At 52.1% G+C, this 22,779-nt stretch overlaps 1 protein-coding gene across 1 annotated transcript in view; it reads left to right on the top strand.

Moving 5' to 3' along the window:
* ITGA11 (integrin subunit alpha 11) overlaps positions 1-22,779 on the top strand; it is a 115,854-nt gene that overhangs the window by 53,001 nt on the left and 40,074 nt on the right. The window contains exons 3-10 of the mRNA XM_037054224.1: positions 3,615-3,715; positions 7,803-7,894; positions 10,288-10,402; positions 13,501-13,628; positions 14,725-14,873; positions 19,311-19,455; positions 20,236-20,401; positions 21,737-21,807. Of these exons, the coding sequence (XP_036910119.1) occupies positions 3,615-3,715; positions 7,803-7,894; positions 10,288-10,402; positions 13,501-13,628; positions 14,725-14,873; positions 19,311-19,455; positions 20,236-20,401; positions 21,737-21,807 (967 nt within the window). The remainder of the gene's footprint in view (positions 1-3,614; positions 3,716-7,802; positions 7,895-10,287; positions 10,403-13,500; positions 13,629-14,724; positions 14,874-19,310; positions 19,456-20,235; positions 20,402-21,736; positions 21,808-22,779) is intronic.

Genomic DNA, 22,779 nt, shown 5'->3' with positions numbered 1-22,779 from the left:
CAGGGGATACTCCTTTCCAAGAGCCCTCCAGAGCACCCTATGCAAGGGCAGCAGGGCACACAGGAACATCTTGGCCCTCAAGGAATGATGACACCACAACACTGGCAAACACACAGCAGGGATTAGATGCTGGTTTATGTGGAAAAGATTGGGGTAATCAGGGAAGGCTTCCTGGAACAGGTGGGAATTTGTGCTGGATCTTAAAGGAATGATCTCCAGGGTATGGTGTGCATAACACAGAGGATGTGTGGAACATAATACTGAGGCATAAAAACAAAATGATTTGAGTTCTGTGTATGTTTATATTTTATTTGAAAAAGCAGAATTACAGATATTTAATATAGAGATTGACAGTGGGACACTGGTTTAATTAACATAAAAATTTACACATATTGGAAGCCCATATTACTTTTTTTCTTAGCCTGTGTTCTGTTAGGAATCAAGGAACCCAGGGCCCAGCAGGGCCATGTTCTGCCTTCCTTAGGTGACCAGCTTCATGGTGAGCCTTGTCCCTTGGCCAGGCCCTGTTTAGAGGGCAGCCACCAGGGAGGAGTCCTACAGGGCTGTGGCTGAAGCCTGCCACCAGTCCTGCCATCTGCAAGAGCCCTGATCCCTGCGTCTTCATGGGAAGAACGCTGGGAGCTCACAGTCAGGGAGCCATGGCCCACAGCCCACAGAAAGGGCCCGATGCTCGCCACAACCTTTGGGGTTCGCCTTACCGCACTGGTACCTGCACCAGAGGGTATAGAGTATCCAGTCCCCAAGAGGCACAGCAACCCTGAAGCTGTAGTTGGCTGTGTAAGGCTGAGACCACAGGAGGTGGCAGGGGCTGCCAGACCCCAGGAGTAACTTGGCGGGTCTCGGTGGTGACGCAAACATTTTCCCTGTGCTCAGGCAGCTCTCCCCGCACAGCGAGACTGAATCATACCCTCAAAACCTCAGGCCCGACAGGCACACGTAATGCCGACACTCAGGAATGACCCAGGCCCTCCCTTCATGGCGAGGAAACATTTGGGGCAACACAGAGAAAACTCAGAGAACGANCGATGCTCGCCACAACCTTTGGGGTTCGCCGTACCGCACTGGTACCTGCACCAGAGGGTATAGAGTGTCCAGTCCCCAAGAGGCACAGCAACCCTGAAGCTGTAGTTGGCTGTGTAAGGCTGAGACCACAGGAGGTGGCAGGGGCTGCCAGACCCCAGGAGTAACTTGGCGGGTCTCGGTGGTGACGCAAACATTTTCCCTGTGCTCAGGCAGCTCTCCCCGCACAGCGAGACTGAATCATACCCTCAAAACCTCAGGCCCGACAGGCACACGTAATGCCGACACTCAGGAATGACCCAGGCCCTCCCTTCATGGCGAGGAAACATTTGGGGCAACACAGAGAAAACTCAGAGAACGAGTCCCAGCTCTCCACCACACGCTGCGGGACCTGGGTCACCTCCCTCTTGGGGCCTCAGTTTCTGCGCCTGTAATATGGGGACAGTAAGCTGTCCGGCTACCTCCTGCAGTGCCACAGACACCAGAGAGGTCAGGACTGGGAGAATGGAGATGGGACGCAGGCAACGACTGTCGACTGTCGTTCTTTGGGAACAACAAAGCCCAGCCTTGCAGCACATTCGGATGCCACTGAGACTTGGTGGATTTGCTGCCTGCATGTCGAATCTCGGCCATTGCCAGGACACGAGCCTTCTAGGAAGCCACCGGTCTTCATGCATAACTTACGTCTGATTCAACGCCTGCTGTTTCTCGGTGTCTTTTGACATCTGTGACTTCCCACAGTGCCCCTGAGAGGTAGGCCATGCAGAAATTGCTAACCCCATTTCACAGCCAAGCAAACCAAGGTCTGGAAAGTTCAATGACTTCTCAAGGCCACATGATGAATTGGTGACCAAATCAGAAATGAAGACCCAGCTTCTGGATTCTCAGCCCAAAAATCTCACACTGTGTTGGGCCCCCCTGAAGCAGGCTGTGGGGCCTCAGAGTACCCATCTACAAAATGGGAAGAAGTGTGAGGAGTCCATCTGGTCAAGCTTCTGGCACGTTTTCTAGAAGACACGTGAGGGTAGCTTCCTAGAAGACGGCTATGATTTTTCTAATCTGGAACTGGCGGTGTCTGATTCTCCCAGGGGCACCTGCAAGCTATTCCTCGAAGGTGCTCTCTCCAGAAAGCACTCCCCGCCAGGCAGCCAGGGTGTCTGGGAGGGGACACTCCTCAGGAAGACTTGGTTACATATCAGGGGGGCTGTGAAAACCAGAGCAGCCAGAAAAGCAAGCTTGGAGCCTAAGCCTCGGACACTGACCTACCTCTCTCTCCCCTCTCTCTCTCTCTCTCTCTCTTTCTCTCTCTGGCTGGAAAAAAAAATGGAGCAGACTTGACCACACAATCCCTCACAGAATTAAGTAGCCAAAAATCACATCGTCTAGACAAACAGATTTTATGAGTCCAATTAATTTCTGCCAGTCAAAAAAGGCATGCTTAATAAACGATATATTTAGAATTTGTCATTATCTGGTCCCCAGGGGAGAGACCTCAGCTCTTATTTCATAGACTCTTAATTTCAAACAGAACCCTATTAACTCCCACTTCAGAATTCACTTGCTTTCCTGACAGCAGGGAGGGTGGGAGCAGGGGCTGGGGCAGTTTGTCCACGAGAAGCCACCAAAGTCCTGTGTAGCTTAACTCTCCAGACCTGTCCCCTCTCAACCCTCTTAAGTCAGAAAACAAGTGACAGCTTCTTCTTTGGGCCACAGTGCCTGGGGGCGTCTCACCTGCACCCGTGCCCCAACCTCCGTCATCATCTGTTCTCTGTCCCTCAGGGGCTGGGAGAGCCCTCACCCCCTGCCACTCTGTCACAGCTGTCCCTCGAGGGTTCCATTTTCGAGTCTCTATGAGCCCCAGCGCAGGAGCAGAGGAGGCAGTGAATGGCTGAGAGTCGGAATGGCCCCAAAGCCTAGATGTGCCAGAGGCAGGTGGCACTGACAGAGTGGGTAGGCGGTCACTGAGGGTTGGCTGCCTCTGACGCTCTTAAGCCCTGCTGGCTGCCTGGCCCACCCCGAGCAAAAACTTAGTGGCTCAGGGGACAGCCATGACCACTGAGCAACATGCCCACATCTGAGTCCCTAGCTGAAAAATGGTTATATAATGTGAAAAATGAGGCCTCTGCTGACAGGGACAGATGGCTGAGACTCAACTGCTCCAAAACCACTCTTCTGCCTGAATGACCACTATTACCACTCTCCTACCATTTGACAAACTCATATTCAACTGTTAAGACCCAGCTTCAGCATCCTCTCCTCCATGGTGTCTGCCCTGCTCTCTTCTCCCAGGGACTGGCTCCATCCCATTTGTTGCTGGGCCCACGTGGCCTTCATCTTCATATCTGTGCATCTCGGAGAGGGCCGGGAGTCAGCCACAGGTGCCGTGACCTTACGCTGAGAGCCCAGCACCCCCTCCAGAGAGACAAAGCTCCAAGTCTGCAGGCCTGCATGTGGCGGCTCCTCCAGGATTCCCCACTAGCCCGTCCTCCCCCATCCCTGCCCTCCAGGTTCCAGCCTTTACGGGGAAGGCCCACCACCCCCAGCACCTTCACTTGTCTTCCCTCCCTCCCCAGGCTCATCGTGGGTGCTCCACTGGAAACCAACAGCCAACAGAAGACAGGGGACGTGTACAAGTGTCCGGTGACCCATGGGAACTGCACCAAGCTCAACCTAGGTAACATGGGCCCCTGACCCCACCACCATGAGGCCCACCGTGGTTGAGGGTGGGGCAGGCTCTGAAACACAGTCACACTGGCTCAGGCAGCTGCCCCAGAGGTGGCCGGCTGGTATCACTGCCCCATTTTATAGATGAGGACGCTGAAGCCAGAGAAAGAAAGCACCTGTCCGCAGTCACACAGCTTGCGAGAGGCTGGCCAGGAATCAGACCGAGGTCCCAGTGGCCCCGGGACACTGCTCTTTCCGACCCATCCAACGCCCCTCTCCCAGCAGAAGGAAAATGCTTCCTGCCTTCTTTCTGATTTGGAAGTGCTAGCAACAGCAGCTAACATTTGAACATCTCATATAATGTTCACTCCGTGTCAGGCACTGGTTTAAGCGCTTTTAGGTGTTTTGACTCATTAATCCTCCCAACGACCAATGAAATTTAACCATTAAAAGAGGAGGAAATGACCGCCTGTGGCTGCGAGGGAACCCACCTGGGGTCGCCCAGCTAACAAGCAGCCAGGCTCGGGTTTCAGTGCAGGCAGGCTGCGGCCACCCTCAGCCACGAAGACGGAATGCCACCCTCTGAAATGAAGGCTTTGTTCCTCACTGCAGAGCTTTCAGCCCAGGGAGGTGCTGTGAGCAGCCTCCAGGCCTTCCAAGCCCTTGTAAAATCTACTTGTGTGTGCGTGTGCGTGTATGTGTGTGTGCATTCACTAAAGCACACACACCAGTCCTCGAAAGCACGTCTACTTTGTCCCAAAGTCAGACAGCGGCCAGACCACCACTTTGCTCACAGAAGGGAGTACAAGTTCCATTTGGACTGAAAAGCCACGGTTCCAGGCCTTGCCCCAGAGGACTAGGGCTGGGACCCGCAGCCTCCTTCTCTTCCAGGAGGGGAGCCTCTACCCTAGAGCGGGGGGTGGGGGGTGGGGTGTTCCCTGGGGAGGGAGGGCAATGGCAGGGCTTCAGGAATGAGCAGAGGATGAAAAGGCTCGCATCAAAGAGAAAGCCCCGAGAACTCAGATCTCAGGAGCAGCCGGCTGCCCCGTCACGTGGTGCTGGACTCCCCTGCTGTTCATATCTGTGTCAGCACCACGGGTGGGAAGTTCAAACCCAAGTGCAGCCCAGGCCCAGGCTTCAGGAGGAAACAGTCTAGGGGAGGTGGGGGCCTGGCTGGCAGCTCATGGATCCCTGTCACCACTGCTTCGAAGCGCAGCTTCCAAAACAGGCCAAGCTGGGTTCCTCCTTCTGGTGGTGTAGTTTCCTCATTGTGTGTTCACAGGGAGCCCACACCACTCTCTGAGTCTCCATCAGCTCGTGTGTAAAATGAACAGGGTAGCCTAGGGTCGGTCCATTCCAGTCTGTAAGGCACCCCAAACTTTCGTGAGTGCCTCAGATGTGCTAACACAATGCCATTCCCTGGGGATATCGCAGAGAACAAGATGCCATGGGCCCCCTGGGAGGAGACAGTAAGTGAGCAGACAAACCAGAAAGAAGGATGAGCTCAGGCCGCGATTAGTGCTGTGTGTGTGATAAACCAGGGGTTTATGATGAGAGAGGCTGGGGGGCTGGGGGCGGGGAGGAGGTTTTACTTCAGCAAGGGGCTCGGGAAGGCCTGCCTGAGCAGATACCATTGGAGCAAAGGTCTAGGGGTGAAAAGGAGTCAGGCGGGGCCAGAGCATTCCAGGCAGAGGAAGAGCAAGTGCGAAGACCCTGAGACGAGAATGAACTTGCTCTGTTGGAAAACAGAAAGAATGGCTATATGGCTGGGCAGAGGGAGCCAGGCGGCTGATGGAAGCTGTGGGCACTGGGCTTGGGGCCTGGGCCACGGAGAAAAGCCCCTGGTCCAGGTGGGGACACAGATGCATGAACCGATTTGGTTTCCTCTGTTGCTCTGGTTTCCAATGTGGTCCAAATTTCTCTGCAAAGGCGGAACCCCTGCCAGCAGCGAGAAGCCACCAGACCCTGGAAAACATTCCTGCACTGGGGCATAAGCTGGGCGGCAAAGTGAGTCAGAGCAGAGGAAAAGTATGTCATCTCAGGAGTGTTCTTCCCCTACCACGCAGGAGAAAACGCACAGCAGGAAGACCATCTGTCGGTTCATCCCACACTGGAAAATGCAAGGCAGGGAAACCGGAGTGCTGGGTTTTCCAACGGCCTTTCCAGGCTCTGAGCCCTGCCAAGCCAGGAATGGTTTTTCCTCTCTCTCCAGGGAAGGCTCAGGGGTATCAATCATTCACACCTCAGTGTGAAAGACTCCACAGATGGCACTTTCTTCCCCACACCTGCATGAAGTTAGGTCCCCAGACCCTCACAGAGACCCACTTAGAAAGGTGTTAGTCTCTCCTGGTCACAGAGCAGAGGTCAGTGACTGCCCCAAATCCACAAGCAGCAGAAGCAGGACTTGAACATGAGTTTTTCTTACTCCAGCACAAAGGTCTTCCCTACTTTGCCCATCTGCTTCTGGGCAGGCCCAGTTTCCAGGGACTTCGGTTACTGAGATGAGAGAGACTGAGGGGCTAGGGGAGGGGAGGGATGTGCCCCATGAACAAATGGAGGGCAGATTCTTCAAGAGGGGTGGACATTGCCCAGTCGGGGCCAGAGCTTCCTCCCCAGATTTCTCACTGCCATCCCAATGCCACCACAGCCCTGCCATCAGATGGGAGATCAGGCCGTAACCTTAGGTGCCCTGGGTTCAAGTCCCCGCTCCGCCTTTGACCAGCGATTGCCTTTGTAGAGTCTCAGCCCATTCTGCGCCTTGATGTGTCTCCTCTGGAAAATGGCAGTGGTGACTCCTGGGGGAGCACATGTGGGCGGGAGTTTGTAAATAATAAGAAATTACTTTAAAAAGTCAAGGTCATTACCATTACTTTCTCTCTGGTTTTATGGGATAGACAAAGCAGAAAGCCATCTCAGTCACCGCACAGCCCAGGGGGGGCTGGATTTCAAAAGGAGCCCAATTGCAAACTGAGGGAGCTCAAAGGGAAACAACAACAAACGCAGATGGCCCCCACTCCCCACCCCCCCAGACAGTCAGGGGGCTGCTGTCACTCGGGCCTCCGCTGACGCCCACCCCGGGCCCCACTGGCTCGTGCCCAGAGGGCAGGCCAGCTCTGCAGACTCCCAGTGCCAGCTGAGCTGAATGCCAACTCTGCCCCGCTGAGTCCCAGAGAGCACGCCCTTCCCCCTGGCAGAGAAGATGCTGGATCCTCCTCACAGCAGATGAGGATCGGCTTGCTCTGGGCTCAGTGAAATGCCCCATTGCCCCACCAAACCCTCCCTCCGCCTGCCCCTGCCCATGCGTGTACTCACACATGTACACACACATGCATCTACACTTACACACCAGCTCATGTCTGGGGAAGTCAAGCTCACTTCCTTTACTTCAGTGGCCTGACAGAATGATCCAGTAAAACCTTAAGTGATAAAATTTACTTAGCAATTCTAATCTGCCACCGCCCTCCCCCTGTATCCAGATGGCTGATAATCCTGCTCTTTGATATCTCTCATGGCAGCGACCACAGAATGACATTCTTGGCAAGACCTTATGCCTCTAGAATGTTCTTGTTAGTTGGTTATTTGCTATCTGTGAGGAAGAATCATGTATCATACAAAAGTTTATCAGGTGAGCAGAGAACTGGGCCCTGCAAGAACCAGGCAGGGGACAGGTAAGTTTTGGTGGCAGGTTGGCGTGAAGAAACATGTGGAGGAGACACTGCCCAGAGAAAGCCAACCCAGGTGGGGTGGGTGCCTGGTGTGTGTCAAGTGGGACACAGGGGAGTGTTGGGGTCCCTCAGAGGGCTGGAGGAGGATGTGGAAGACCTGCCCTGTGCTTCCTGTGTGACTCTGGGCAGGTTGCTTGGCCTCTCTGAGACTCATTTTCCTCAGCTCAAGGGAGTAGAGAGGAAACAACTAAACAACGTCTGGGAGAGGCCCCAGTAGACCCTGAAGGTCTGCACCAACGTTCAGGGAGAGCTGGGGAGGACTCTGCTCAGCACAACCCTGCCACAGGCGTCTCTGGTGGCCAGCAGCAGCAGCGGACCCTGCTGGAGGCAGGGTAGGGGGGCTGCAGGCTGAGCTTCTCTCTTCTTCCTCAGGAAGGGTCACTCTATCCAACGTGTCTGAGCGGAAGGACAACATGCGCCTCGGCCTGAGCCTGGCCACCAACCCCAAGGACAACAGCTTCTTGGTAAGAGCCACCCTCTCTCCAAGCCCCACCCTTTTGCCCCAGAGATCCTTCTCTTGGGACCAGGAGAGGCACTGGCGACTGAGTGTGTCTTCACACACACTCTGCACGCTGCCCGCCAGGCTGCCTATGCACGCACTCCAGAGGCAGTTCCTCCACCAGCTCCCTGCTCTGCCCCCAGTTTCAGGGGGTGGCTATAGTCCAGTCAAGGAAAAGTGTTGAGCCCCCCTGCGCACAAGCCCTGAGGTAGGGGATGGGCAGCCTGAAAAGGAACAGGGATAAATAAAGGCCGACAGTCCAATGGGGGGCTACCCCTTCCTTTGGGGAGCCAAATGTCCAAGGCAGAGGCTGAACTTCTGCTCCAGGTTTGATCAGAGAAATAGGACACCCCTCACACCCTAAGAAGACTTTGAAGGAAAGCCAGAAACGAGTGAACGCAGACTCACTGCAACCATGGGGAGGGCTACAGAGTGGCAGGCCACCTGGTCTGCACAGGACCCACCGGAAGGCTGCCCAGAGGCTGTTTCTGTTTTGTTTTTAAAGCTTGTCTATTCTTTAGTGAAGAAGGAGGAGCAGGCACCTGGACTGCAGTGATGGGGACATTCATTCATTTTAACAATTGTTTTGAGCACTCACAGTCCACGAAGCCCAATGCCAGGCACTGGGGATGCAGCAGTCAGCAGAGTTGCCGGCCCCTGCAGCTCACATTCTGGTTTGGGGGTCGACAGTAAGCAGATGAGTGATGTAAACATGACATTGTGGCAGGAAGGCAGCCGTGAGGCATGCTCAGAGGTCTCTCACCTGCCCAGGTGAGCATGCACAGGTTTTGCCCGCAGCAGGCCTGCGCAGGTGAAGGGGCAGGCGGGGACTGCCTGCTCCTGGCCACCACGTTCCAGTGAACCACCATGACTTTGGGTGAAGCTGGGGACTCAGAGAAGGATCCTTTAGAGTCTTATTTCTTAAAACAGATGCAAGAGAAAATTTCAGAAAAGAATTCCCAGAGAAAGGCCAATAAAATGTACCACCCTGTGAAAGCGGAAGGGCTTGTGTCACTCTTTGCTCTCGCCTGTCAGTCCTCTTCTGTGGACAGATGAGACATCTGGGGTGTGGAGCACTAGACACTAGAGCAATGGAATCATGAGGCTGCCCAGGGACTTCAGGAGACCATAGTGGCTCTGCTGGCGGAAGCCCTGGGGTGCTCACTGTGTGGTTGACCCACAGCCCTTCATCGTCCCCAGCCAAGGGCAGACAGGACCTCTGGCTCAGACCATATGCATACCCCCCCACCTCAGAGGGTGCCTTTGCTCCCACTGAGGCTCCTTGTCACAGTCCTACTAACTTGATTTCACCCACTTCACTAGATGGGGTGAAGGCCCAAAAAGGATGGTGTGATATACCATCTTGGGCCTCTGTGGGTAGATTAAGTCTCCATGATATAAATAGCAACTTTTTTTAACTCATTAACTCATCCATCCATCCACTCATTCACCCACTCACCCACCTGTATATCTATCTGCCCCCTCATCCTCCCATCTAATCATCCATCTATCCACCCGTCCACCATCTTTGTATCCACCCATTCACCTATCCATCCATTTCTCAAGCTATCCATCCGTCATCATGCCTCATCCATCATCCACTCATCCATCCATCCATCCATTTATCACCCTTCATCCATCCTCCCATTCTTTATTCTCCCCTTACTTCCAAAAATAATTTACAGCAGTTCAACAAAGGATACCAATAAAACCAAACCTGTAAAATCTGAGTAAAAATAGAAAGCTAATTAAATGAAGAGATTGAAGTAGAATAACTACCCCTCCAAACCAAAGGAAACTGCAGCACAAAATTTAGTCCTGGGTTTCCCAGCAGCAAGAGAAAACTTGAGTCATGGAGCTGGCTTTCACTTTTATTTAGTGACCATGGCTCTGAGATGAACCTGCCGCTCAGTGTTTCTTCTTCCCCTAGTAAGAGCTGGGGGCCTGTTGTCGGACCAAGTCCTGGAATTTTGCCCAGTAAGGGCCTTCAGGTGACCTGTTCGGACAGAGAGTCCATTCCCGTGGATGAAAAGGCTTTCCCAGCTCCTGTGCGGTATGGGTGGGTGGGCAGGCAGGGCAAAGAAGGGGAACAGCCCTAGACGGTGGAATAGAGAATGAGACCCTTGCAAGCAGAAAAAAGGAGCACTCTAAAATTCATTTTCTCCATTCTCCCTGAAACCAAGGGAACTGGCAAGAGAGCTCAGGTAGTAGACTCACAGAAGTCCCTCTAAAGCCGGGGGTAACAATACTCAGATAGGGAATATCTGTTGTGAGTCATGGAGGCTGGGACTGGGCCAAAGGCTGTGGGGCCTGGACCCACCTCAAGGGCCCCCACTGACCAGGGTCTGTGATTCCCAGGCCTGCAGCCCCCTCTGGTCTCACGAGTGTGGGAGCTCCTACTACACCACAGGGATGTGTTCGAGAGTCAACTCCAACTTCCGATTCTCCAAGACCGTGGCGCCAGCTCTCCAAAGTAAGTGGCTTTGAATCTGCAGACTCAGGCTGAGCAGCCAACAGTCCATGGGAGGCTTGGGGCTCTGATCCCCCCTGTTCTGCAGCTACAACACAGCATGGGACTCTCGCTCCACCCTGCTCTGGTTCTGTGGGTAACTCACTTGACCCACAGAGTGATAGAGGAGGGCAAATGAGCTAAGAGTATGAAGGCAATGTGGTAGCCAGGGATGCTCACTGCAAACCCAGCCTGAGTGAGGAAGAAGTTGCTGGGCACCATGTACAGCAGGCAAGCTGCACAATTCTGAGGACCTCACTCACACTACAGTGTGAATGGTGCTGTTTGATGTTATGCCGTTCAGTCACACTGTAGGTAAAAGACCAAGGAGAACAGAGAGATTCCAGGTAATAGTCCCATGGAAGCAGTGTCCCTAATCATTAGTAAGCTCTGCCCAGTTTTTCCAGAGCTTCATGGGACACTGAACCTCCCACTCACTCCCCACCCACCAGGAAAATCTAGGAAATAATGCTCAGACTTTGCCTCCTGCAAGCCCAGACTGCTTGGATCTGAGCCTCACTATTTCCTCTGGGCTAAATACCATCGCCCAAACAGCTGCTGCCCATTTTATTGAGGGCGAGGGGATTAGCGCTTCTGGCTAGTTGCAGCCTCCCTCTAAACAACAGGGCCCAGTCACGGAGGGAAAGATGGCGATGCAGGAGGGGGCTGGAGAGGGGTCGTTTTAGGACGATGAGAAGGCACTGATTCTAGTCTCACAAAATGTCAGAGGGAAGGGCAGTGCTGAGGCTCAGGAGGGGCCTGAGGTCGTGAGGTATGCTGGAGGGAGTGCTCCCCCCGCCCAGGACTGCTATTTCCTCTGGCCAAGGGGTGACAGTCTCAGCCTCTGGGACCTCCTGTGTCCAGAGGCCTCCTGCCCACCTGACCAACAGCAGGGCCTGGGGAGCTTATCAGATACAGAGCTCAGGGCGGCCCCCAGCTCCAGGGAGGCGCAAACTCAGCAGGTCTGAGATTAGCCCCAGAGAGTGAGTATGTGTGTGTACACGTGTGCGTGTGTGTGACAGGGTGTTCCACCATGTTTAGGAACCCCAGACCTAAAGCAAAACTCTTCCCAAGGTACCTAATTTTATTTTTAATGTTGAAAATTTTTTCAGTTACAGTCGATACTACATTGGTTTCAGGTGTGCAGCATAGTGGTTGGCATTTCTGTAACTTACGAAGTTAGTGACAGAAAAGTCTAGTCACCTCCCGATACCATAGAGTTACTACAATATTATTGCCTACTCCCTGTGCTGTACTTTGCATCCCCGGGACTATTTTGTAACTGCCCATTTGTACTTCTTAATCCTTGCCGTTTTCACCCAGCCCTCCAACCCCAGTTTGTTTGTCTCTGTATCTATGCCTTTGTTTCTATTTTGTTTGCTCACTTATTTTGTTTTTCAGATTCCACATTTAAGTGAAACCATATGGTATTTGTCTTTCTCTGACTTGTTTCACTTATCATAATTCCCAAGGTATCTTACAAAGGAAAAATTGAAACTATAAAGGAAAATCAGCAACAATAAAGGCATTTAATAATAAAAATTTGCATGAAAATCAAAGAAACCTGGTCCCTACCACTACATTAGAAACCCCTCCTCCTGAAGGAGTTTCTGTGTCGGTCACCTCCGGGGCCGCACCGTCACAGGGCGCTCCAGTGCGAGGCAGGCGCTCTGTCCACAGGCACTGAGCTGAACCGAACCGGGAGAGAGCGAAGCTGTCAGGTGCTGCTGATGGGAAGTGTCCGGGCCGTCACGTGCTATACACAGGATGCAGGTGGGACAGGAAGGTCCCACAACTTCTCCTGAAACGGAGGAGACTCTGAGCATGCAAACCACCCAAACGCTTCTAAAATGCCCTCCAAACACAAAGCAACGGGCACCTGGGCTCCGAGCCCCCACCCTCCTCTCCCCGGGGAGCGCTGGCTTCAACATGCTGTACCTTCATGGTGCAGGGTTGCCGGAAGGTTCGCACACAGAAGCTTCCTGCCATATGTATTGCGGTAAAGTCGATTTTAAAACACTATGAAAATCCTCCAATAAAAATAAGCAGATGCCCAATATTTCAATATAGTATAATACACATTATACTATAATATATACTATGTAATATACTATATAGTATATACTATATAATATATTATGATATACAGTACAATACTTATATCATATTGAATCATACCATGTCTTACTTCAAAGTAACCCTAACCATTCACAAACAGAAATGAATTACTTAGATTTTAAAAGAAGTTTTTACATTCATTTACTTAACCAATATTTCATTAGATTTTTTGATGTTTTTATTATTCACTTTAATTTGGCGTTACTACTACAAAAATGCAGAGAAACCTTTATGCTCAGAGCAGAGATACAAGCGTGAGAGCTTAACCCCTGATGTCACCACCGCATTAACGGAGTGGTTTGCTTTTAAAGAAAAATAGTGTCAGCTAAGACTGCTTGAGGACTTACTTGGTGCTCAGCCCTCTAGAAGCATCCTCATCTTGTTAATTCCTCCTGGCAATCTGCTACTATTGTTAGGCATATTTTTCAGAAGAGAAAACTGATGCCCAGGTGTTAAGTGGTTTGCCCAAGTTCAAAGCCAGCAGTCAAATAGGTTCCACATTCTTAACCATTACACCATACTGCCCTCCTAACAAGTGAAACCCATTCATTCGGGCTGAAAGTTGTGCATGCCAGCCTGTGTGTTACGGCAGACCGATGATAACCAGGTACTGCTTTGGGCGGAGTTGGCTGCCTCAGAAACACTGACCCGCTGACGGTGGTCAGTCCCCGGGGAGCAGGGGCAGCCAGGTATGGTTAAGCTTTGTTCAAACGGCCAGCACTGAGTGGCGGAGCAGAGCCAGGAGCTCCTGGGCTTGCCGTCCACCTTGCCCACACAAATGTCCTGTTGAAGGTCAGCTCTCCAGCCCAGGAAATTATACACGTGGAATCACACACGTGTAACAGGGTCCTTCTTCTCCTGTGGTTTGGACAATCGTCTGGAGAATCAGAAACTTGCAGACACTGGCTCCTTGGGTAGCTGTGACCATGTCCCCAACTTCCCAGGGTGCCAGACCTACATGGACATCGTCATTGTCCTGGATGGCTCCAACAGCATCTACCCCTGGGTGGAGGTTCAGCATTTTCTCATCAACATCCTGAAGAAGTTCTACATCGGCCCCGGGCAGATCCAGGTGAGTGTCTCCGGGACTCCTTCCTCCTTCAGACGGGGCCCCCCAGACCCATGGCCGATGCTGCCTTAGGCTGTGGGGGGCATCTTTGCATGAGCTAAGAAGGTGTAGGTGAAAGGGCCAGCACCAGGGCCCTGCAGCCCAGGACACCCATCCCTGCTGGGCTTGTCAGAGGAGAGTCTGGGGGAGACCTCACTTCCAAGGTTAAATGCTGGGCAGGTCTCACCTATTAGGAAAGAGTTTGACCAGATACAGAGTGAGAAGGAGGATGGGAAATGTTGAGCAGCACTAGAACCTTGCTGAGTGAAGCACAGCGGAGAATTAGACACATTGACCTTGGAGAAAAGACCAGGAAGGAGGCCACAGCTTCCAGCACATACTGAAACCCTGCCTGGCTAAAGGGAGCGGATTCACTCTGTATTGTTTTGGCAGGCCAAACAGAGATGGATGGATAGAAGTTGCAAGGTGGCAGATTGCAAATCAATCTAATAAATCACTTGGTAATGATCAGAGCTGTTACGAAGGGAGTGGGCTTTCTTATGAAGTAATGAGTTCCCCAGCACTGAAAGGGGATAGTTTAGGGTGCCGTGGGTGAAAGTCCAGCATCAGTCACGCATTTGTTCCCGATAAACCCTGGGCCCACCCAACGGTAACATGTTATCATTCTAACCCTACCGCATTTTAGTGCTGTTCATATTGTCACTATTCTATCAACCTCGGGGGTAGGAGAATCCTTCCTCTTCCCGGTTTTAAGGACGTGCTTAGTTCCAGAGTTTGGTGAACAAGCCATGGCCTCCATCCATGCTCTTCCTAATACTGTAGACTTCTATTCTCAACTTTTGTCTTTCTAAGCAAGAAACAACTTGTTGGGCTTTTTTAAAACCACAGTCTCCTCCTCTTATGCCCCCAGCACGTGTCTCACCAAGCCATCCGTTCATTCCCAGAACTTTGCAGAGCCTGCTTCCCCTCGGCTTGGGGGGGTTCCCCAGCCCCCCTCACCCCTAACAGTCACAGACGTGACATGGCTCCAGGGGCCTCGCCACCGAGGGTCTAAGTGTCAGGGGTCAGGAGTTCCGACGCCCTCTCCTCTAACTCGCAGGTCGGAGTTGTTCAGTACGGAGAAGACGCGGTTCATGAATTCCACCTCAATGACTACAGGTCTGTAAGAGACGTGGTGGAAGCTGCCAGCCACATTGAGCAGAGAGGAGGGACAGAGACCCGGACGGCATTTGGCATTGAATTTGCTCGGTAAAAAAACTGAAAAAATGTTAAATTGTTTTAAATGTTAGATATCATTCTGGTTATATATGGCTGGGTAGCAAGCCCCCACAAAATTTAGTACCTTGAGACGATAATTTATTAATCCCTCAAATTTCTGTGGATTGGCTGGGCCCAGCCTGTTCTCTCTTGGGTTTTTCTCATGGGGTTTGATGTCAGCCAGGGCCGTTGTCATCTGAAGGTTTGATAGACTGGACACCCAAGATGGCACACCAACATGACTAGAAGTTGCTGCTGGCTGTCGGCTGAGAACTCAGCTGAGTCGGGTGATCTGAGCACCCACATATGGCCACACGACTGGGTTTTCTCATGACACGGCAGCTGGGCCCCCAGAGGGAGCACCTCCAAAGTGAGCTTTCCAAGAGGTCCACACAGGGACTGGGAGGCTGCCCATGGCCCCACTGCAGAGGTCCCAGAATACAACTTTGACTGAGCAAGCCACTGATGCCAGCCCAGGTTCAAGAGGAAGAGAAATGATCCTGCCTCTCGTTGGAGCACTGGCAAGGCAGAAGAGCACTTGGGATGGTAGATAGTTTGAGGCCCACTTTGGACAAGACGCTCCGCCACAGTGACGCTATGAAAAGTGCATAGGTCCTGTGAGGGCAGAGTCTTCCCATGGTGTCTTTGTCAGCAGTGGAGTGTGGAGAACAGCGTTAAACCAAACCTCTGAGACTGTAGAATAATGAGGCCAGTTCCTTAAGAACCACACCAGCACACACCCGTAATGACAATGAATGCTGTCTCTGGCTGCCATCCGCACAGACGGCTGCGTCTTTATTCCAGTGATGCTGCCACCGAGGCTCAGAACATCATGCTCGCCCCACCCCACCCCACCTGAGATCAGTGCATGATTTTCAAGGCACATCCCCAAGAGTTTTCAAGTTGAGGCCTGAACTCCAAAGGTGGCATTTGGATTTTAAATTGTACGTTTCACACCTGTGAAATTGAGCTCTGCTATGCTCATTGAGACCGCAGTCCCAGTTCCTTGTAATCCCACCTCAAACAGGGGGGACCAATGTGTTTACCAGAACCCTGCAGTGAGAGCCACATGGTAGTAACATGACCTCATGTGGTCAGAAGATTTTTTCCAACCTCATAACCCTTATGATTAAGTTATTGCTCCACTAACATAATTTCTGTTTGCTTCTAAAATTCACTCAAGCTTTTTCCATAAATGAGCATCCATCCATGTGAAAATGGTCCTTGCTCGCTCTCACGAGGAACAAGCCATATTTCTGTTTTGCTGTCATTGGGGTGAGTCCCTGAGACCCCAGCAGCCAATTATGAAATGTCTGGGGCAACAGAGGAAGCCTGTGGCCTGGAGCTACGGCTTCCTCAGTGTAAGGCTAACTACCCCATACAGGGAGGGAGCCCCCTGTTCTGGTCTCCTGTCACAGCCCACCAACCCCAAGGCAATGTGAAGTGTGTGACTCACCAAGTAGTTTGAACCTTTGATGACTCAGGCAACAGTCAGACCCACCACTGCAGTGAACAATCTGCATTTCAAGTGACATTTGAAATCCGATCTTCCCAGCCTGCCAAGTTTGGGTCCCAGATTATAGCCAGTGAAAGATGTTTTCTCCTCACTCATTTATTCATGATGCACTTTTGCCGTGCACCTACAAAAACACGAAATCCAAGCCATGACTCGAGGGGTTACACAGAGGATTGCCTGTGGCCCCGGCCCAACAGGGAAGCTCTGGTAAGTGTCAGCCTAACTCAGTAAGGCTGAGAGGGGGAGGGACCCCCAGAGGAGGCCGGGAGAACTGCCGAGGTGGGTAGCATTTGACCTGTCCTAAGAAGATGCCAGGATTCCAGCAGGAGGAGGTGGAGAAAAGACAAGCCATGGAAGATACTCTGCTCTGAGGAAGACAGGGGAGAGGGCAAGCTAAGGAGAGAGGAACATTTACACCCTGAGCCACAGTCTGACCACATGTTGGGGGCTGGCGAGCCACACAACTGGGAAGATGACTTGGTGCCGAGTTGCAAGGGTGGTGATGTTGTAGCTAAAATAAGCAAGAATGGCCACTGAAGGTTCTGAGGATGAGCGTGTTATCATGAGATGTGCCCATGAAAGTCGATCTGGCAGCCACATAGGGCTGGGCTGCAGGTGCAGGGACAACATGGTGCAATTCCACCTTAGTTCATGTGGCTCTTTTTATTGAGCACCTATTATGTGCCTCACACTGCTTTAGGCACTGGAGTGGATCAGTGAACAAAACAGATAAATGCCCCGCCTTTGTAGAGCTGACATTCTAGTGGCTGAGGCAGACAATACACGAAGAAACAAATAACAATAAAATCTATGGGGAGAAACAGAGCATGGTAAAGGGGTGGAGCAAGTTGGAGAGGGCAGGTATTTAATCAGCATTAACAGGGTCCTCGGGGAAGGCTGCCCTGCAGGCGGGGAGGAAGTTGGCCAAGCCAGTACTGGGGGGAGCGTTTCGGGAGAGGGGCAGCTTGGACAAAGGCACTAAGACAGGAGCATGCCTGGTGTTTCCAGGACCAGCAAAGAGCCCCGTGTGGGGGAGAGGAGCCAGCAGAAGGAAGGGCTCAGAGGGATAACCGGCCAGATCAGAAAGGCCCTGGTGGGCCGGTGGCGGGACCTGAGAAACATGGCAGCCATGGCAGGTTTTGAGTGGGAGGGAAACACGACGTGACCTTCTTTTCCATGGGGTCACTCTGGCTTCCAGGTTCATGGAAACTGTTGTGAGTATGAAGCTCTTACCGCTCTCCAGGAACTTATAATCTGATTTACAAATGACCCAAGCCAAGTCTTTTGCACAATACAAAAATCACAATTCTAAATCTGATGATTCATGCCAGTACTTACCCAATTACAGATTCACACAGACATTCACACGAGTCTACTGCAGTGCGTGGAAATATGATCCTGGATTTGTTCTTGAATCCACATATAATAAAACCTGTGTTTTTTTTCCACTACGTATTTTTGCATGGAGTTTTGTTCCTGAGCCTAGTCCTCTAATGATGTCATGGAAGCATCTAGAATCTCCTTTGAGGAAATAGCAGAATCCTCCCTCCACTGGACTGGACTTAAGCCCAAAATCCACTCTTGCCGCACCGAGTGCGCCTCTGCCCCCATCTAGTCCACAGCTCACACTAAAATTCGAGGGCTTTTTAAGTCAGCATATTCAGAATATCATAGAGCTGCTAAGAGAATGGCAATGGTCTGTTAACTGGTGGCTTGAAGATGCTGTGGACTACTATAGTCCCAGTGTTGTGAATTCCTCAACATCTAAATCATGCACGTCAGCTCATCAGCTTGCTGCGTAACAAGAGATACCTCTGGTCACCAAAGCCTTGGGGCCTGGAGACCAGCTCTCCCCTGACATCGTGGACCTTCAACCTGTGGGTCAGACCCATGAGGAATCCCTGCAGAGTCTAAGGGTAACGTTTGTTTTTAGATCATTGCTGGCAAATTCTACCTGCCGGGCCAGACTCTTGGGCCAGACTATGTCTGCCCTTCTCAGAACCTCACAGTCTAAAGGAGGGGGAGCCACAGAGGCACCGGGAGCCAGTGATGGTTTAGGAGCCAGTTTTCCATGCTCCACAGGCAGGTTTCCAGCTGCAAGAGTCCTCCTGCAGCATCGGGGTCAGTGTGCCAGCCTCCCCCCCCACCCCATTCCCTGGCTGGATCGCCTAACAGGCAGGCCAAGCGCCTTTTCCCAGCACTGAAAACAAAACAAAACATGAGAAGGAGGAATTATTTGCCGTAGAAGTTGATATTTAGTAGTTCCAAAATTAGAATCAGGTTGTCCTCATGGGAGAAATCAACTCCGTCAGGCTTCGTTACCGGGTTTTCTGGATTAGTGTCGTGTGGGTGTTCAGTTACCCTGACCCAGCACCTCTTCAGCACATAGGGAAGCAGTTCTCAGTGCCGGTGTCCATTAGAGCTTTCGAAACAGACTGATGCTCAGGCCCCATCCATTGATTCTGATTTCAAGAGTCTGGGTAGGGCTTAGGCATCGGTAGTTAGTTAGTTAGTTAGTCAGTCAGTTTGTTTGTTCTTATCTCCCCAGACGATTCTAACGTGCAGCTGGGTTTTTCAACCACCAGCCGAGAGCCTCTGAAGTTCTCCACCTGACTCTGAACTCCCCTCGCAGGCCCCCCACCCCCTATATTTGCCCAAAACAGCATGATCAGGACCCTAAGGGGCTTTTTAAAGTCACTTGTTAAAGACAAGCAGATAGAGATCCAGTTGAGTGCTCTGGGCATCTCGGCCCTGCTTCTTTGTGGTTTGAGGTCCTAAAACCTTCTAGGTTGCTGGAGATGGGAAGGGGGTGGGTGTTGGCCCTGTGGCGGCCCCTCTAGGGGACCACCAGGGGCTGCCCCATCCCCATGTTCCTCTTGTGACCCCCCCCCCCACAAATGCTTGGGTTTTAGCTCAGAAGCTTTCCAGAAGGGTGGAAGGAAAGGGGCCAAGAAGGTGATGATTGTCATCACGGATGGGGAGTCCCATGACAGCCCGGACCTGGAGAAGGTTATCCAGCAAAGCGAGAGGGACAACGTGACCAGATACGCCGTGGCCGTGAGTCACTCCCTGCCCCCTCCCTGCCCCTGCCCGCAGGCTGCCAACTCCCTTATAGAAGCTTTACCATCAAACCCCTGGGGGACCCCCAGGGGCATTTTCTGGACAGTAAACGAGCATCTTGTCCCTCAGATGGGCCGCTGCTCATCTTATTTTCTGAAGAACGAGGTGAGAACTTCCTTTCTGCTGCCTAGGCCTGTCCACAATAGGCACGGGGTTTTCCTCTATTTCTACAGAGGTTCTGAAACCTTGGAAAACTAGAAATCCCCCAGCCACCCGACCCCTAGAACCCCATCTGAAAACAGGGCCATATCTGGCCCCTGCTACAGAGTCTGTTTCAAAATGCGAATGGAACCAGGTGGTGAAAGGCAAGAAGGATCTCACTGACAAGTGGAACCCAATCAACAAAACAAGCGAGCAAAATAGAACCAGAAATATGGAAATAAAGAACAAACTGACAGTGACTAGAGGGGAGGGGGGAGGAGAGGAAGATAATGTGGTACAGGGGGAGGGTCAAGTCAAGAAACATGTATAAAGGACCCATGGACAAAGACAGGTGGAGGTTGGGTAGGGTAGGGCAGAGTAATGGGGAAAATGGGAACAACTGTAATTGGACAACAATAAACTTTTTAAAAAAATGCAAATAGGACTTTGAGGACTACTCATGTCTATCAAAGCAGTGACTCCAGCCCTCCCTGGGCTCCAAGGTCAGGGGCGGCAGGTGTGCAGGCAACGTGTGTGCTATGTCCTGGTTTGTCGCCCGGCCCCGTTCCCTGGCAGGTCCTGGGCTACTACAACCGCAGGGGGATCAATCCAGAAACTTTTCTAAACGAAATCAAATACATCGCCAGTGACCCTGATGACAAGCACTTCTTCAATGTGACCGACGAGGCGGCCCTGAAGGATATTGTCGACGCCCTGGGGGACAGGATCTTCAGTTTGGAAGGTGAGTGATTCATAGAGAGAGGGGTCCACATTCCCGGGGTCACATCAGGTAAAGACCTCAGAGTGAAATCCAACCGCAGAAGGAAATGGTTTTGTAGGAGTCCTCCCTTCACAGTCAATGCCAGCACTTGGGCGTTACTGTGCCGCACATGAGGCTGTGTGCACTCTACAAACAGCCCCTGGAGGTGGTTTTGCTGATTGCCTCCTCCTTTAGCCACAGAGGAAATCGAAGCTCAGAGGAGCTGGGTGACTTGCCAATGCACCCGCAGCTTGAGAAGGAGCTGGGGTTTGAATGACAGTCGCCAGATTTAGCAAATAGAAAACACAATCTTTGTGGCACACTTATACCAAAAAAGGTTCACTGTTTGTCTGAAATGCAGTAACAGTGTCCTGTATTTTATCTGGCAACCCTACCTTGAACCCAGCTGGGCTGACTCCAGAGCCTAAAACACTCTATCTCTGCCTCCCACTCCACCAAAGCGCCTTTATAGGATTCCTTCAGGTTGCCTCTCTCCATTCGACTGAAACTCCAGGCTTGACTGGCCATGTATTTGCACCATGCATTGCAGTGGAGGGCCCTTTCCACACTGCACTTTGCCATGTGGGGGACTGGCAAGAGGTGGAAAGCAGCGCCCCAAAGCCTGAGCAGTCTGCAGAGCGTCGGAAACGACGAGCTGAAGGGACAGGAGACAAAACACAGTCCCCGCAGACAAAGCTAAATAGAAAGTGTGGACCTGAGTTTTGACACTCACAGTAGAACTTAAATATCCCAATCAGTGTAGTCCCCCTCAAAAGGATCGCCCCGGGTGACAAGAACACTGGCTCCGTGGACAAGCTGAAGGGCCCTCTGCGGGGAGGGGCTTTCGGCACACAGGAGGTTTTCTGTGCACATCTGTGGGGGTGCCAGTCCCTCTCCTGAGGGTCTAGTTGATGTTTGGGAGTCACCCAGAGGCAGCTGGAACCAAGCATGGCGAGTGAACAAAGTAGGGAATTTAATTTATTCCCCAAATGATTTCTTTCCGTGCACTTCTATTGATCTCTCCCCGATTTTGGCCATCTCTTGGTGGACATGTCCTGTGATTTGAGTTGCCCTGAGCCCTTTCCAGCAGGGAGTGGACCACTAATAATAAACCCACACAACCATCTGCAAGGTGCTCGGTGCCTCCCTGGCAGGGTGCCTGCCACTTGGGGAAGACAAGGCCAGGCTCTGACTCAGAGGCCCTCTCATCTCCCTGAAGGTGCCCCCTGGGAAGCAATGCTGTGGATTAAGCTGCAAGTGTGTGCGGCACTAAGCCATCCACTACGGAACTGACCTCTTTTTGTCCCTCTGTCTTAGGCACCAACAAAAACGAAACCTCCTTTGGGCTAGAGATGTCACAGACGGGATTCTCCTCTCACGTGGTGGAGGTACGGCCCAGATCACAGCTGCCCTCCCACACACTCAGCGCTCTTGGTCAACCTCCTGCTTTTCCTAGGCTGTCTCTTTTCGCCCTTCTCTTTGTCTTGGAGTCTCTCTGCCTCCCGCTTTCTGTGGCTGGAAGAGGGACATCGAGGTCTTCAAGTTACAGTAAGTTGCCTCACCCTCCCCGTGCAGAGCACTGATGGGGACATTGCTTTGAGGGCCAATGGTCCCATTTAGTCCATAGGGTCTTGTGCAAAAGCCAGGTCAACGTGGCACAACCAATCGAATGTGCTCTAATAGTGCCCCCATGTGACCGAGAAGGTATGTGCATGCAGGGACCCAGCCCTCCATGGATGTCAGAAGGGTGGCCAGAGGTGTCCGATGTGCTCTGGCAGGTGGCCCTCATGGTCCCCCTCTCCGTGTGAACTCAGCATCAGATTACAGAGGTCCCAGGTGAACACACGGTGTCACAAACAGCATGTCGAGTCTGGGGCTCTGCGTGGCAGACCCAGTGCCTCAGGCCACCACCCACCCTCTACATACTTCACCTGGTTCTGATGTGCAAGCTGCAGCTGAAACCTCACGGGATTGCCTGAGGGACAGAGGAAGTGCCACCAGTGAAAACGCTTTATAAACTCTCTGGGTATAAGTCCCGCCTGGGAGCACCACGTGCAGGGAGTGCCTTGTGGGGAAAGCCTGGATATGTCGGCATCCGCACAAGCTCTTACGCGCACGCTTCAAACAGACGTGTCCCAGAGGCATGCGTGTGTTCTGCCCAACTGAGACAAAAGGGTAGAATTCCTGCTCCCAGTTTCCACCAAAGAAACCAAGTCACAGAATGGTTGAGTGACCAACTGAAGTGCTCTAAGTGAGAGAAATACTCACCCCAAGCTCTTTCCCCTATGCTGAGCAGGTGCTCGGTGAGAGAATACGGAATCTTAGGGGTCTGGGTCAGAAATCCCAAATCAGAAGGGCGG

The sequence above is a fragment of the Sturnira hondurensis genome, unplaced genomic scaffold (assembly GCF_014824575.4).
Source record: "Sturnira hondurensis isolate 20B ecotype Veracruz unplaced genomic scaffold, ASM1482457v3 Scaffold0008196, whole genome shotgun sequence".
In the NCBI taxonomy this organism is placed as follows: domain Eukaryota; kingdom Metazoa; phylum Chordata; class Mammalia; order Chiroptera; family Phyllostomidae; genus Sturnira; species Sturnira hondurensis.
Note: the sequence above shows the minus strand (reverse complement) of the source record. Positions and strands in the feature narration are given on the sequence as shown.